Source organism: Pinus tabuliformis, chromosome 5_1 (genome assembly GCF_031772625.1).
Source record: "Pinus tabuliformis cultivar Carrire ecotype Pingquan chromosome 5_1, CPIR1, whole genome shotgun sequence".
NCBI lineage: Eukaryota > Viridiplantae > Streptophyta > Pinopsida > Pinales > Pinaceae > Pinus > Pinus tabuliformis.
Genome location: NC_142305.1, coordinates 846,561,675 through 846,578,815, shown reverse-complemented (window position 1 = coordinate 846,578,815; position 17,141 = coordinate 846,561,675). Strand labels below are relative to the sequence as shown.

Genomic DNA, 17,141 nt, shown 5'->3' with positions numbered 1-17,141 from the left:
AGCTCCATATCGCCCCACCTCACCCTCTGAGGTATAGCTACAAAGATGGTGAAGTCTTCCTCCAACCTCGAGGACAATTTGTCTATCGCTGTGGATGATGTCGCCTGGTCCTGCTTCTCCTGCTTGTCCTTCTTCCTTTGAGGATACTGAGCACTGTAGTGACCAAGCTCGCCACCCTTGAAGCACTTGACCTTAGATAGGTCCTTTTTCTTCTTCTCCCCCTATCCCTAACTAGGACCTTTTGATGCAAGGGCCACATTTTCTTCCTCCTAACTTCGAACCGTTACTGTTGCTTTAGTTGATGGAGGTCTTCACAAGTGCTCGCCTCATCTCCTCCTGTTGCAAGTCTGACCACATCCTGCCCCACCCTAGTAACGTGTCTCGTCCCAAGATGCTTTGGACAAAGACTTCCCATTCTTCTGAGACAGGGCCAAACGCACAAGCTTTGTACGTTGAGGCAGCTCCCCAACTGCTGAAAGTTGATCCCGGATTTCCTGAATTCTAGTGAGAAAGGGATCGATGCCTTCACCCTTCTGCATCCTGATATTTCTCAGCTTCTCTTGCAGGAACCTCTTTTGATACTCGGAATGATTCTGATATAGCTAAGCGAGATCATCTCGCATCTCCTTGGCAGTGTACTTGCCAGGTATATGTGAGACTATATGGTCCTAGACTCCATCCAGGATCATCCACTCCGCTTTGGCCATTTCTTTCTTGTACTCTCTTTGTTGATTTACATCAGTCGGAACTGCCACAACATTTTTTGCATAGGTCTTCAGGCCAAATTCATCTAGTAGGAAGGACATCCTAGCCTTCCAGATAACATAGTTAGAGGCTCCCCCCAACCTATCCTGATCTCTAAGACCAGTTGTGGCCATCTCTGAATCTGGAATGAAAATATCCCTCCTCCCCCTGCTCGGTTGTTGAATCTGCTATTCGCACTCCCTTCTAGAGTGAGAAAATCAGCTTGTAGTTACTACCGACAGCAACTAGAAATATGGATTCCTGAACTAGAAACCCTTTGAGAGAAATTCTTTGTGTGCGCTTCCTCTTCCACCCGGCACTGATTCTACTACTGAAAATTGTTGCAAAACCCTTCTACGCCCAAACAAGGAATTTGCTCAGCAAAAATCCGAACTACTGTTGCTCCCTCTACTCGCTAGAATCACTCAATCTGGCAAGCTGAATTTTTCTGCCAACTTACACTGAAAAATCGAACTGCCCAACAATTCGCACTGCCTAGCTAGGCTCTACGCAACCCCCAAAAATCTGTCCTGCTACTCCCTCTGGACAAAGAATTTTTTCTTCTACTTCTGAGCTTCCCGATCTGATCAAAATCGCTCTAATACCATATGAAAATTTCAACTACTGAAACTCTATTGCAGCAACTGGAATTAATTCTTCTAGTTGTTAATTAATTTGGTAGTTTATTACTATGGCAACAACTAATTAATCACGGTGCAATCCTCACAAATAAAAATACAATGGAAGATTAACTAGAAACTAAGAAAATACTGGCACAAACACACAAAAATATAACACCGTTATCTTTGGACAAAAGTACCCGGAAAAACCCAACTTGGGAAAACCAGTGCCGCAACTGAGGGTTTTTATTATTAACTAGCAGTGAGAAATTCTAAGTACAACTGGAAGTCGAAATTTGGCAATCCTACAGAGAAAAATACTGGCAAAAATATTGTGAGGAATTTTCCTCACCCCCACAAGCAATCCTGGGTCACTCAAGCCAATTGAACTGGCTCTCCCACTGCCTCTGCCTAGGCCCTACGTCAACTTTGCGCAGCCCTTGCGTCAACCTCTCTGTGGCTATCTCTACCTCTTTGCAAGCTACTCTCCAAAACTAGAAGAGTTCCTCCGAACTCACTGTCTATGCCCCTCTCTGTCTCTTCTTTCCTTCTTTGGCTCAAACTCTTCCGGCAGAATGCTGCTTCTCTCTGGAAAATCGAACTGCCCAAGGAAATCGATCTCAAGTATTTTTCTCCATCTACCCATCGACTTTTTATAATCTCATTGTGGGACAACGGCCAAGATTAAAACTTAATCAATGGCTGAGATTATTTCCTAGTCAATCCATGTGAGTTTCTAGAGAAATCTCACCTTCCTCAATTAATTCCTGTTAATTAAAAATTTTCCCTAAGTTAGACTTAGGAAAAAATTTAATTACTGATTAATAAACTTAATCAAGGCATCTCTAAGTGGATTTTCCTGAAAACTTTTCTCAGATATGGAGCCCTAGTGTTTCTTAGCCTCTCTAACAACTGTCGGGACTAGAACACCATCTAACGCTACAAAAACTAACATGCTTGAGGACAAACATTTTTTGGCAGGGAGGACTCTCATGTCCCCAATTTTGATTTTCCGTATCAGAGACAATTTTGGAAAGAGGGGATATTTCTGACTTTCGGATTTAGGAGAAAAAGGGAGAATGCTCTAGTGGAATTTGGGGGCCACAAGAAAGAGAAATTTGACCCAAGGAGGGAACTCACACTCTTGGAGGAGAGAGAAAAGAGAAGGAAATGCGAATAAGAGGGGAGAGAGAGAGTGGGGACCACAAGGGGAGAAGAGGCCAACAAATTATAAATAGAGCTTGAGGGCCTCACTTTTGGCATCTTTGGTCATTTTACAATTCAACTCTAGTTCTCTTGAGTAGCTTAGCCAAGACAACCCGTGGTGTTCAAAACAAGGAATTTTTGAGCAGGAATTCCACCCTCATTTCAGATAATTTTGAGTGTCTCCCTAGTGAGGAAATTTGGGGAGCTCAATTCAGAGCTTCCATTGGACATCATTGCAAGAGTTTACTCAACAATGTGCATTTCTTGGGTGCACACTGCAAAGGTATTTTCGTGGAGCACATTGTGGGAGCAAGCATGGATTATAGGTTCCGAGTTTTTTTGCAGGGAATTCTCTTATTGTTAGATTGGAGTTTGGACAGTGATTTGTCGAGCTGGATTGGAAGTTATTACCTGGGACGATTTTCCTATCTTTTGACAAGGGCGTAGAAGTTATTGACCAAGTGCTGTGCAGGGGTTTAGAGAAGTGGAGCTGAGAGAGATAAGGGCTGAAAAAAGGAGGTATTTCTTAGTGGAGAATTTAGCCAGAGTTGGGAGAAATTTTCCATGGTGGATTTGGGCATAATTTGGTAGCATCAATACTGTGGGGCGTTTTCTAGCCAGATTGGGCAATTCGCACTTGTTGGGGGTCGCCAAGGGTCATTGGATTTAGCCCAAACCCTTTTTGGGTTTTTGGGGGTTTATTGAGAGGAGTCTCCGGCTAAATTTATAGAATTTTCCGGGCGATATCGGGCCTAAAATCCCCATTCTTATAGCAAGTTGTATTGCTAATCAGTTGGTAAATTTGCATCACTTTGTGGGTTCAGTTTTGGCTTGGAGTTGGGCCAAACCCCTTCTGGGTATTTCCAGGTTTAACGAGAGGAGCTCATGGTTGCAATTTCATAGCGTTCCAGGCATTATTTTGAGCAAAATGAAAAGTTCCTTTTAACAATCAGCAACAGAGTTTTTGAGCAAGTTCGAGCTACAAATTTGGGTCAATTCCAATAACTTATCCTACACATTTGCACCTAGGTTTTGCGTTACTTGCTGTAGCAAGCCCATGTTCTATGGATTTCATCCTATTGCACTTGATTTTCCATGCATAATTAATAAAATGGCTCAAAACTATTGCCCAAATTTTGGGGTTTTCTAATTTGTGCTCTTGTTCAGATTTTTATTGTTGTAATTTGGTTCATGCATCTATTATTTTCTATAAATTTCAATTTGGGATATTACATCCTTCTATATATATATATATATGTGTGTCTCTCATCCTCTCTTCTTACTCACTTGTGCATTGTGAAAGGAGAATTCGATATTGTGGAAGAGAGAGTTGGAGAGACTAGAGAAGGATTGAGAGAGAGAATTGGAGAGTAAAAGCAGAACTTGGTGAGCCAAAGTGATTCAGTGTTTGCATCAACTACTACTACCAGAGATCTTCTTGCTACAACTATTTCAGATGTGGGTGAACTTACTCATTCTCTTGATATCTCATTGTATTACGTTTCTCTCTTAAACAATTGATTTCTAATAGAAGAAGAATCTGGTTGCGTTTCTCCCTGTGGGTTTTGTGTTAATTTTAAGTATGTTCTATGCTGAGAGCAAATTTACTTCAATTTTCCATATTAGCAATCACATTTAGCATGATAGTAAAATGCAGATAGAACATAAGCATAAATCGCAGAAAACAAGCCAAGACAAGAGGACACAAGATGTGGCGCAGGCCAAGGACAAACCCCAATGTGGGGAAACCCTTGATCAATTCTTCTTATGTTCTTCAATAGTTCAGCAGAGAAAGAGATAGTACATATACATCAAAAGTCAACATTTTGGCTTGACAAAATACGCGCAGAGATCTTCACTACGAAGATAACACATGAGGTAGCTCATCTTAACACAGGTGATTCCATCACCATGCTACACCCATCACTGTGCTGCACTTCATTACACCATGATGCACCATGCTGCACTATTCATGTTGCACCATTTGTGATCACTATGTTGCACCCAACAGTGTGCTGCATTAACCATGCTACATCCAACAGTGTGTTGCATTCATTGTCACCATGTTGCATTAACCATGCTACATCCAATAGTCAGTGCATTCATTGTCCATGGTGCATCCATCCAAGTTGCACCCAACATTGAGTTGTTCTCATTACGGTGTTTCTCCCATCACTAAGCTGCACTTTGTTGTACCCTTCATTGCACTATGTTGCACCCATCATACACTTAATGCATACTGCAATACATCATGCTGCTGCTATACATCAATGCCCATAATCATGCTGCATCCATCGTGCTACACCATACTACACCATGCTGCCCATGCACCATGTTGTCACCTATCACACCATGTCCATCATCACTACAATACAATATTGTATCCAATTACCGACCTTAGTTGCTTGTTATGGCTTGCAGCCTAGCAGAGCAGCTAGGCTATAGTTACACTCTTCATGACACAGTGTTACTTAAGGACAGCGTTCAAGGTCCTCTCCTATGACAGCGTTTAGGCAGTGTAGAGTTTCTTTATGACAACATGAAAGGCTTTTACAAGTAGCACGTAAGACCTCCTTCTGACTATGTCTTGACTCTTTCTAAATAGCGGATTATAACACCTTTGATGACTGCATTTGGGGAAGCATAGAGTCCTTCTCTTGCTGCGGAATAGGGCTAGCCTTTAGGGTGCATCTGAACAGAGACTAGGGCACACACAAAACTATGTCTAGGTCTCTTTGGAACAGTGTATAGACCTGTCCTTAGGACAACGGATTTAGGACCTTTTGAATAGCGTATGAGAACCAATATTATGACAATGGTTAAGGCTTGAACTGACTGCAGTTAGGGGAATTAAAACTGCGTCTATTCTCTTCAAAGTTAGGGCCAGGACTGCGGCCAGAATTTTGTGGCTAAAACACTTCCTTACTGCGGCTAGGGTAAGGATAGAAAGGTCTCTTCTAGACCAGCGTTTAGGCTTCTCCTTGTTGCATTGTGGAAGCCACCTTCATCTTGACTGCATATAAGACAGCGTAGAGCCTTCTCCTTTTGACTGTAAGTAGGGCTAGGGTAACTCCTCTTAGGGCAGCGTATAGACTTTCTTTAGATAGTGTCTAGAGTTAGGGAAAACCCTCTAGGGCAACGTATTCTCTTAGTGATTCCTCCTTCCACCAAAACCCAAAGACAAGTGGAGAGGAAGAGATCACAAGAAGAGTGTGTGTCCAAATGACTAGCAAGCCACCCCTTTTTCTATTAAAACGTTGAGCACAAGTGGGGGCAATTTGGTTGTTGGCCGACCTTGATGAATTGTCCCATAACACAAATAAATTCATATCTCCATGAAAACATGTTGGAATCGGATGATCTTTAAATCAATCCTACACCTCTCGACGAGAGGAATCCAAGAAAAATATCAGCTGTCATGAATAAGTAGACCCACATGGAGTTTGGCCCTAGTTGCCAATTTTAACATTTTGCCCTAGTCATTGAACCTAAATTCTTTGTGTCTCATCGTGTTCTTGGTTGTCTTCTATTATGCATAAGGTTTATATGGTTTATGTTCTATCTACAATTGCTTAACTGATATTGCAGCAAAAATACGTTTCATAATAAGTAATTGTTTCAGCACAAAACATCAAGTTTCAACATGGTATCAAAGTTTTGGTGAAGACAAGCCCAAGAAGACAAAATTTGTCCCTTCTATTTGCAGCTCATTTTTTGTTGAAATGTCTCTTGTTGTCCCTTCTATTTGCAACTCATTTTCTGTTGAAATATCTCTTGCTGTCCCTTCTATTTGCAGTTCATTTTCTGTTGAAATATCTCTTGTTGTCTCTTCTATTTGTTGCACATTTGTTGCAGAAATATCACTTTGTTGCCCCTTCTATTTGTTGTTAAAATTTGTTTGGGCAGATCAAGATGTCTTCCTCTTACTTCAAGAAGGAAGAGAAGTTGGTTGATGCTTCGAATTTCTTCCTTTGAAGGCAAGATTGGATATTACTCTTAAGGAACAGGATGTACTGGAGTATTTTGAAGGAGAGGTAGCAAAACCAGTAGAAAACTCTAATGCTACTATTAAGGCCAAATACAAAAAAGGAGAAATCAAGGCGAAAAAGATTATCCTTGATTCTCTTGGAGACCAGCTTATCACTAGCAAGCCACCTTCAACTTCAAGAATTCCAAAGAAATGTATGATAAGCTAATTGGAATGTATCAAGTGAATAACGTGAGCCAAATTCTTGCTTTGAAGAATTAGCTCAAGGATATTAAGATGAAAAGAGGAAAGACCATTCAAGCATACTTCATGAGGATATCTAAAATCAAAGATCAATTGTTTACAGTTGGTGAAATTGTATCTGATAAAGAGCTTGTGTTGATTACACTTGGAGGTCTTTCTCCAACTTGGGAAACTTTTATTACCACCATCAACAACAATGAAAAGTTTCCTACATTTGATGAGCTCCTAGGAAAGTGTAGACAAGAAGAGGCTCGAATGATTTCCAGGGGAAGAATTCCCAAGCATGAGAAGGGAGAACCTACTACCTTTGTTGTCCAAGGCGAGAAACAGAAAGGAAGAAGAGGCAATCATAGTTTGAGAAATCATGCTCCCAGATCCAACAGTTCCTTCAAATGGAATAGAGACTTGTCAAAAGTTCAATGCTACAATTGTCATAAACATGGCCACTATGCCCGTGACTGTCTAGAAAGCAGAAGAGCATCAAGATCCAACTACAACAATCGTACCAACAAATCTGATTATAGAAGAAGAAGAGAAGCTCCTTCTTCTCGTAAAGAAAGCTATCATTCTTCAAGGAACCCAAGGTATGATAACAATGCAACTAAAACACAATCAAAATACTTTTTTATTTTTGCTCTTGCTAGTTCCTCTCTTGCAAATTCTTGTGATAGCTGTTTGGTTGATAGTGGTGCCTCAAAGCACTTTACTGGTTACAAAGAAGTGCTCTCAAATATGGTTGAGAGGGAGATAGATTTGAAAATCATTCTTGGAGATAACTCTGCATATCCCATAAAGGGATCTGGTTCTGTTTATTTCCATCTTGATCAAGGTAAAACTATATCACTCCAAGAAGTTTTGTATGTACCTAGTTTGAAAAAGAATCTTGTATCCATATTTGCTTTAGAAGATATAGGAATGAAAGTTGCTTTCATAAATGGTAAAGTTTTCACTTGGCCGATAAGATATAGCATGAGAGATGTCTTCACTCTGGGATCAAGATGTGAAGGTCTGCATAAATTCAAGGGAAGACCAATCCATTCATTGATCCATGACAGCAATCATCAAAGTGAACTTTGGTACCGAAGGTTTGCTCATTTACACTATAACGCATTACCTCATGTGAGAAAGACAGTTTCTGAAATGCTAGAAATTAGAGCAGATCATGATGGAGTTTGCCAAAGATGTGCTAGTGGAAAGCAAGTCAAAGGACCATTTCCTCTAACCAAAAGTAGAACCTCTCAGGTACTTCATCTTGTACATTTTGATTTATGTGGACCTTTAACTTTTCTTGGTGGCTACTTGTATTATATAATCTTTGTAGATGATTTTTCTCACAAGACATGGATTTATTTTTGAAAAATAAAAGTCAAGCATTTAACATGTTTAAAGACTACAAAGTTCTAATAGAGAAACAAATTGGAAAGCAGATCAAAATCTTCAGATCTAGCAATGGATGAGAGTTCACTTCCAATGATTTCATTGACTTTTGCAAAGAAGTTGGAATTAGGAAAGAGACCACCATATCATATAACCTTAAACAAAATGGTGTGGCCGAAAGAAAGAATAGAACAATCATGGAAGCAGTCAAAGCTATGTTGCATGATCAAAAATTACCAAAGTTCTTATGGGGAGAAGTTGCTCACACAGTTGTCTATCTCCAAAATAGATCTCCTCACTGTGCCCTAAACAACAAGACTCCTAAAGAAGTCTTCACTGGTGAAAAGCCCGAGGTTGGGCACCTAAGGATCTTTGGATGTCTTGTCTACTTCCATGTGCCAAAAGAAAAGACGAAAAAGCTGGAAGCTTCAAGTAAGAAAGCTACGTTTGTTGGTTATTGTGAGAATTCTAAAGGTTACAGAATATACGTACCTGGTCAAAGAAATATAGAGTTTAGCAGGGATGTAACATTTGATGAAGATGAAGCTCTTGGAAAGGCAAGAGACACTCCTCTTCCTCTTGCTAATGTTGATAAACAAGATGATGTATTTGAAATACAAGAAGATCCTGAGGTTGAAACTAATCTTGCTGATGAACACATGGAGCCCATGGACCCCTTGGATCCTCCTACTAGAAAGAGACCATTATGACTTCGTGACACTAAAAGACGTTGATAAACATGATGCCCCCAAAGGAACCTTTAAAGAAAGCAAGAAACCAAAATTGGTTTTCGGGATATGTTGTATCCATGAGCAACATTATTCAAGCATAACCATGCACGTTTGAAGAAATTGTGAAAGATCAATTGTGGAAAGATGCAATGGCTAAAAAATATGAGTCCATCATTCATAATGATGTATGGGAAGTAGTTCCAAGACCCCAAAGTAAGTCTGTTGTGTCTTCTAAATGGTTGTATAAAATTAAGCACGGTGTTGATGGTTGTATTGAAAAATATAAAGCTAGATTTGTGGCCAGCGGTTTCTCTCAGAAATAGGGTATAGTCTATGATGAGATTTTTGCACATGTTGCCCAATACACCACCATCTGATCTATTGTGGCTCTAGCAACTAGCCAGGGGTGGACTCTTCACCAAATGGATGTGAAAACTGTTTTTCTGCATGGCTTCCTCAAGGAAGAGGTATTTGTGGAGCAACCACAAGGCTTTGAAATACATGACTGAAGAACTCGTGTGTGTAGACTGAAGAAATTCTTTGTGTCTCATTGTGTTATTGGTGTCTTTTATTGTACATATGGTTTATATGGTTTATATGCTATCTACAATTGCTTAACTGATATTGCAGGAGAAAGAAGATTCATAATAAGTAATTGTTTCAGCATAGAACATCAGAATTTGAACAGTGTCTCCACTCTATATCATTAGCAATCCTAGCTTATAGGGAAGCCCTCCTTGAGTTGGGAAAGAGCCAAACAAAACTAAAGAACTATTGTGGTGATAGTGGGTAGCCTTCTTGCATTGCACAAGACTACACCCTTGATGCTTGGGTGTTACATCACATGGGGGTGGTAGATTTTGTTCTAATGCTACTAAAAAAAATAATTATTCTCATTTCAGTTGAAAATTTTTATTCACCACTCTGAAACTTATTTTTCCAAGGAAAACCTCATGGAGAAACAAGGGATGCTTCCCCAGATTCATGCACAGCTGCCTAGTAAATCTGTCGGCATAGAATAGTGCACTTAATGCGAGGGGATTTGAACCGAGCACCTGCTGGCACAGAACTAGCCAAATGCCCAGTAACATTGGCAACACCTGATTGAGCTAATGCCTTGGGCTACCGATCTACAACTTATCACATTGGTCAAAGCATTACATCCAGAAATAAAAACAGAAATTGTTTTTCCTTTGCCCATAAAGAGGTACAAACTAAAGCAAATTAGATTGATTTGGATACATTCCCTTGATTCTATATTTTTAAACCTTTAACAATGACACTTGTCACATTTATTGTATAAGTTCTATGTGAAAAAAAAAGTAGACAAAAGGAAACAGAAACCGCAACAGAGCATTGAAACTTACCACAGCTGGTAAACAAAATATCTAAAAAGGACAAGACCAAAAAAAATCTTTACCATTGCTATAAGTGGAAAATAAAAAAAATATCCAGTTTGTATTCATCTTTTTAGACAAATGGAATCCACTATGCAAAGGAAAATACAAGCATGAACAAGAACTAGTTCAAAACAAGGAAAGACCTGCCAGCAGCCAAGCAACACTCCAGTGGAAGTAAGGACAACTCTTTCTAATCTGATTCTCAAGGGACATAGTGTCCTCGCTACTTCCTCAACAGCACTAGCCTCCGAGTCAACCTGGTTACAGCAGTACCACTTGTATTATAGGAAAAGTAAATGTAAGAAAATCGCACACAATGGACATGTAAAAATACAAAATGACCAATTCAAACTTTACCTCTTCTGCAGTTGCAGAGACTGGCTCAAGATGATGAGAGGCATGAAACATGCTGAAATGATACAGGTTTTCATCTTGAAACCAGATTGCTGCAACGAAGTTTTCAATGAATAAAATATACACAAAACATGAAAAACAAGATAATTTTCAAGGATACAATACAGTTTTCCTAGCAAACAACATTGTTAGCTTTTTCTATTCTAAATTGCATCTTCAAGTATCAGCATAGATCAAGGATATTTTTATACGTAGAAAGACTAAACCTAACAGGAAACCATGACAGCTTACCTTTATCAAAATGAGGGAGAAGTACCCTTTTTACAGTCTGTCTGCACTGCATCAGAAAGTAAATTTCAAAACTGATGGGGGCAGTTATCAATGAAGCATTTCCAAATCCACAGCAAATATTAATATTATCTAGAAAAGGAATCATGGATCCATGCAACTAACAAAAATTAGGAGCAATAATATAAAAAGGTTATGTAAATTGCACATATATAAGGTTATCTTCAATGCATCATCCAACAAACAATTGAAATCATCAAAGTTGACAAGCAGCATATTTTATAACTAATACCTAAACTCATTATAAAAATAGGATTGAAATAACCCTTTTACAGTCTGCCTGCACTGCATAAGAATTCATTTTAAAAATTAGTGGGCATAGCTGTCAATGTAGCATTTCCGAATCATAGCAAGTCTTAAAATATAGTACCATCTAAAAAGGAATTGCTTATCTGTGAAGTTAACAAAATTCAGTCTCAAATGTAGAAAAGACTACATAAATTGCAGATATACATAATTATCTTCAATGTCTTAACCAGCACTATCGAGGGACAAGCATCTTGCAGATTGTAACTCAAATAAAATGTGAAGTAATACACCCAACCCTTAACTCAATATGAGCCACATTAGATTTGAAATCTCAAATCTTGCCAACTTGGTGCAATCTGTTGAGTCTTCCCCACTTGAGCCACTTGTTTAGAAAAAAATTGAAGCCTACTGAACTTCTGAACTGAATTAAACATATAGGCCTAAGGAAACACAGGAATTAAAAAAATGTAAAATGTACAAAACTGCCTTAGCTGAACAAGCAATGATCACAAATTGATTCAGAATCCAGTGGATGAGTCAAAATTTCCCAAAGCACTCAAATTGGATTCCATTTAAATCAAATAACAATGACTTGTGTGATCATTCTAACCTAGCTTCCTTTCCTCATTGAAGTACAAAGTAAAATAATGACAATGATACATAGAATATTCATACAAAGTACATCAATGTTTTTAAGGAAAACCCTTTTGGGGAAGAAACTCCAATTTATTTTTCTATCTAAAATATGCCAACTAACAAATGTTTGCACAAGCCACCTTGCACAACCTTTGGAATCCCACATCCACAGGGCTGATTTTACAAATGCTAATCACTCTTGTCTTCTAGGAATTTTCTATGCTACCTAATGCTTTTCATCTATAAATCTATCTTAATTGTGGGTTTTTGTTCACAGGGTGATGTTTACAAATGTCTAGCAATTCCAACAATGAGTTGATGTCTACCATTCCTCAAGGCTCTCTTCTTCTCCAAATCCACTCACCAGCTGTGATCATTCAATAAACTTTCTCAGCCAATTGTCCAACCACCAACCTAGTGTATCGCTTCTTCTGTGGGTTACTTCACAGATTCAACAAGCTCATCTTCTGGACAAAAATCAATTGACTAACCTTTATCTCCAGTTCTCTATCTCCAAAAGGTTATACCAATAATCAATGGATGGTTGAACAAAAAGATTACTGGATCTAGCCTCAAAAGTCTTCCAACTTCTATCTACTCACCTTTAGCAACTAATCTATGTCCATGTCTCCATGACTGTTCAATCTCTCTTATATTTCCTTATACTATTGTAGTCCTCTACTGCACATGGCTCATCTAAGGAACGAATGCTTGATGTGCCCATCCTCTTGAATTTTTATAACTAAAGGAAAAACATCTACTATAACTGCATCATCTACTAGTCCGATCCAAATCCTTTCTTGATCATCTTCATTCCAATCTGCTTCTACCAACCTTTCTCTAATTTGCACTCGACCTTTTTTGGGCCATTTCCAAGTATGGGTTACAAAGGTTCAACTTCTTTGCCTACCAGTTTAGGAACAATTTACCTTCCTCGAGTAACCAACCCTAATTGTCCAACTGACAAACAAGTAATTCCATGGTTATTGTTGATGTAGCATATACATGGCATTCAGTCATGCTTCTGATCAAGCATTCACCTTCAAGCTCCATTGTAATTCTTCGCCACATGCTAGTTGACCAATGCTTCCATTGACATACTCCTTAGTCTTCCAATTATTTTTGGACCATACTCCCATCAACAACTGCCCATCAAACATAACTCTAACCATCTAGGTATCTGTCAACATGCTCCATCAACAATGAGCATGCATCCATTGTTGGGAATCTGCTCTGTAGTGTATATCCCATGGGTTCTTTCTATAGTCAGTTCGTTGCTCAGTTGGTTTCCTCAATTAACTTAGCCTTAATCAAACCCTCTATCTAGCTGACTATCCAGCTAGTTAGTTAATGCCTTAGCCCTAGACACTATAAACTTTCCCTGTTCAACTTATCTTCGTTATGAAGATCAGATTTAAGATCACAAATGGCAAAAGACAGAACTTTCATTCACTGGCCACTGCTCTTTACAAAAAGGGAAAACAGAGGATTTACCAAAAATTGATCAAGGAATAGTTTAGTCAATAAATTCAACGAATGAATATCCAGTCTTTTAGGCATTATAGATGCATTAAAATAATTTAGAAAACATATGCCATAAGCTGCTTCATCCATTTTCTAAAACGCAATGTTCCACCAAGTTTCTGGGATGGAAGGATGCTGGGAACAAGGAGACATACAGAGGAGATGTGTGCAAGCACCCCCAAATTTTAGGGAAATTCAAGGGGGATGGAGGGACATTGGTATATAAATGACATATGTATATATATGTGTGTGTGTGTGTGTTTGTGTGTGGCTTTGCGGCCCAGACTTCGTAGTGTGTGGTTCTTGTTGCTGCCCAAACTAACAAGCCTTGTAGAGAGGCAAAAGCTAGAGGCACAACAATACCTTGGGACATAGGCCCACTATCACCCCCTTCTCTTCTCAAATTTTCACCGATGGGAGGAGTCCCAGTATCCCTCACTCTTGATAGGTGAATCAATGATGGGCTTGGTGAGGCAAGGTGGCTCATTAAATGGAAAGGTTCAATAAATGTGTGATCTTTGGGAGAAGCTAGGAAGACTTTCCTAGAAAAACCCCTTGAAAGGAACATTACACGAGCCCTAGGGTTGAGATATTTGATGATATATGAGTTCATCCAAGATCAAGGTGGTCAAGAGAAAAGGCTATGAATGATATACTTCAACAAGTCCTAAAGCACAAGCCTTGAAAAAATCCCCGAGTTGAAGGATTAGCTTTTAGGGTTCCCACTTGGTCTGACGGCTAGGGCATCAAATTTCTAGAGATCCCACCATAGGAATTGCCTCAAAATGTGAGGATCACTAGAGGAGACACTAAGGAAGAGATCTATCCAAGCAAAATTGAAAACACACTCCTCAGATGAAATTCGCACCAAGCCCTAAAGAGGCCTCCCTATCCTTAAAGGGACAAAGAAAGGTGAAAAGAAAGATGATTTTCAAGTAAGATATGATCACCAAGGATCTTAGACCCAATGCCTGCCTATTGGGAGAATTGGAATCAAGGATAAATTATGAAATGGCAACTCACTCTTTAAGGAGGCCTGAAGAAGCAGCTTCACTATTTATGGATGCAGCTAAACGGCAACCTTAGGCTTATATACTTTGATGACACTTATTATGGAGTTTCAAGGATGCAAATGCAAACAATCCTCTAAGAACATTCATTCAATCAACATCTTATGAGTAACGCATGCAAAATTTCCAATAGTTTCAATGCCTTGAACAATTTTTCATGAATCTGGGCACATTAACAACCATATGACAAAATTCCATGCATTAGACATTCATTAGATCAAAAATATAGCATTGAAAGGCACTTACAAGACAATGAAGAATATATCCATCCACAAAAATGCCAAAGAGAAGCTCCAAGAATGATAGTGAAATTATCCAAACATCATAGTTCATCAATAACATCCAAATTCATCCTCTTACTGCAGGTCCGAAATTATCAACGGAGAAATCGAAGATCCAAGTGATGATGGATAGAATGAGGCTAGGCCTCATCTATTTATACATGATCTAAGAGTTCAAAAATGAAAAGAAAAACCCCTCCAATGCCCAAAATGTCTAGTAACCCACCCATGGTTACAAGCCAACCATGATAGCTCCTAAAATAAATTGAATAAGCCTTCTTAGGGCCACACTAGGTTGATGTGGAGGCCTAGAAGGGCAACATTGAGGACTCATGTGTTGATGATGAGCGTGAGGGGGATGCCCTCCAAGCGCTGCAAAACATCTCCAAACCCCAACTTGGGCTCTGTGGGCTCCAAATGTATCTCATGGGTCTCCAAATGGCTCAAGATCAATTTGATGCTCCATCAATGGGGGCTAGAAGATGATACATGCCCTCCCATGTCTCCCTAGGAGGGACACAACCTCCTTTGGGCCCTGGATTAACTGCCAAGTTTCAAGTGCAGTGTGTGGCCGATTGGGTAACGTGGTCCATGTGCATCATCATCTCTGTATAACTGGGGCACGAGAAAGCAAATAGTGGTGTCGAAGACGCCCATGGTGTGGCAATCAATGCTCTGTAAAGCTAGAGGCACATGGCTCTCAACGTTCACCCTAGAAGTGCCATTATGACCCTTTGGAGTGCTTGGATCCCGTATAGGGATGCCAAGTCCAAGATGAAAACCCACATGCAATCTTGTATAAGATCCAATGTGTCTCCTCACCTTCCAGTACAATAATCCATTAGCGCAGCTACAATTGAGTAAATAAGTTTGCTAATCAGGGGCAAAAGTTGACATTTCATAGTGGCATGCCCTTCCAAATAAGCTTCGAACATGTACTGGTGTTACCTTCCTTGACAAGAGAGGTTAATGGAGGACCCTATTAGGTGGTTTCAACCTCTAAGGTAGTGACAAGACCAAGGTACATCCATCAAATGGCAGGTGTCATGTGAAATAGTGATGGAACGGAGTGGGGTCAAGAGGGGAGGCTCCAAGCCACATGCCATGGTACAAGGGTAGTTATGATGAGAGAGGCCCACACCTTGGGTGTTTGAATGTAGGAGGGAGAAATCGTGGTACATAAGCTACCTTAGTCTTTGTTTTTCCACCCTTCTTCATATGCCTTTTTCCTTTTATTGATTTTATTGCTCGGGGCTCAAGGAGATGAAAGCATGATGTGTAAGATGTAGCAGTGATTACCCACTTAAGGTGGGGCAATTCATTGCCCACCAGGGGTTGGGACAATCATGGGTTCCTTAATGATGAGAGGGGCACTCATAGGGGCCCTAAGAACCAGGGTGATGGCCGTAATAATAAGGTGTAGAGCTCATATTTGGCTTTTGCTCACGTGCTAAATTTATTGTCTCGACCATATTTTGCATTTTGTGGTCGATTCCCTGTTGTATGTGGCCATATTATGCTTTTATCGTTATTTTTAGCTGCATCAACCTCCGGGGCATTGTTCTGGGCCCGACCCAAGGTGTGGACAATGGGAGGGGGAGGTTAACACCTTATGGACGCGAAAGACAAATGTGGACCTAGATGGGGATAATGTGAAAAGAGCTTGTGATGAGCAAAAGGGAGTGAGATATATGGCATCAGGAGGCAGGACCAAGCAACCAAAACCAACGTTTTCCATGTAGTGTCACTCCTAAAGCTAGTAGCCAATAAAGGAGATCCCATGGGACTAGGATACAGGATTAATTCCCCCAGTTGAGGTAAGGGAACAAGAGTACAGTCAAAGACCTTTCTTTTCGTTGAATCCCCACACTAATCCATGCCCAAGTGTGCCCAAGAAAAGCAAGCATAAACACTTAACTGCATAATGAAAAATCATACCTTCAGGGTTGGATGGCCCACCTTGAAACATACGATCATGATAGATGAGCGAGGGTACACAACAACTGTCTTAGATGGCAGAGAATAATAGCACATCAAGCTATCAGGTGGCTGCAAGGGGTTATTGACTACCGATTGAAGACAGATCTAGGAGAAAAAATTATCCTATAGGGCTCACCCACTAGGTGGTGGATAACAGTTCTTTCTCACAATGTTGGAGACTGGGGGTTTTAGAATATTTTTAGGTATGACATAGCATATTATCCTTTCTTTCTATCTTTTTTTATTCCCTTGCTCTTTGTTCTTTCCTCGGAGGCCCCCCTACTCTTCGTTGGGTTGTTTGTATCCTCACCCTTCAAGACTCCCGCCATCTATCACGCCAATGTTTATTAGTTTTTGATGATTGGGTAGCATCAGACAAGTGTTCTAGTC

General features: G+C 39.8%; 1 protein-coding gene across 2 annotated transcripts in view; it reads right to left on the bottom strand.

The window, feature by feature from the left end:
- Positions 1-17,141, bottom strand: part of LOC149167505 (uncharacterized) — a 310,037-nt gene that overhangs the window by 253,539 nt on the left and 39,357 nt on the right. For both annotated transcript variants that reach the window (XM_089433017.1, XM_089433015.1), the window contains exons 4-6: positions 10,955-10,995; positions 10,667-10,755; positions 10,453-10,566 (exon numbers count right to left, since the gene is read on the bottom strand). In XM_089433017.1, the coding sequence (XP_089289143.1) occupies positions 10,453-10,566; positions 10,667-10,755; positions 10,955-10,995 (244 nt within the window). The remainder of the gene's footprint in view (positions 1-10,452; positions 10,567-10,666; positions 10,756-10,954; positions 10,996-17,141) is intronic.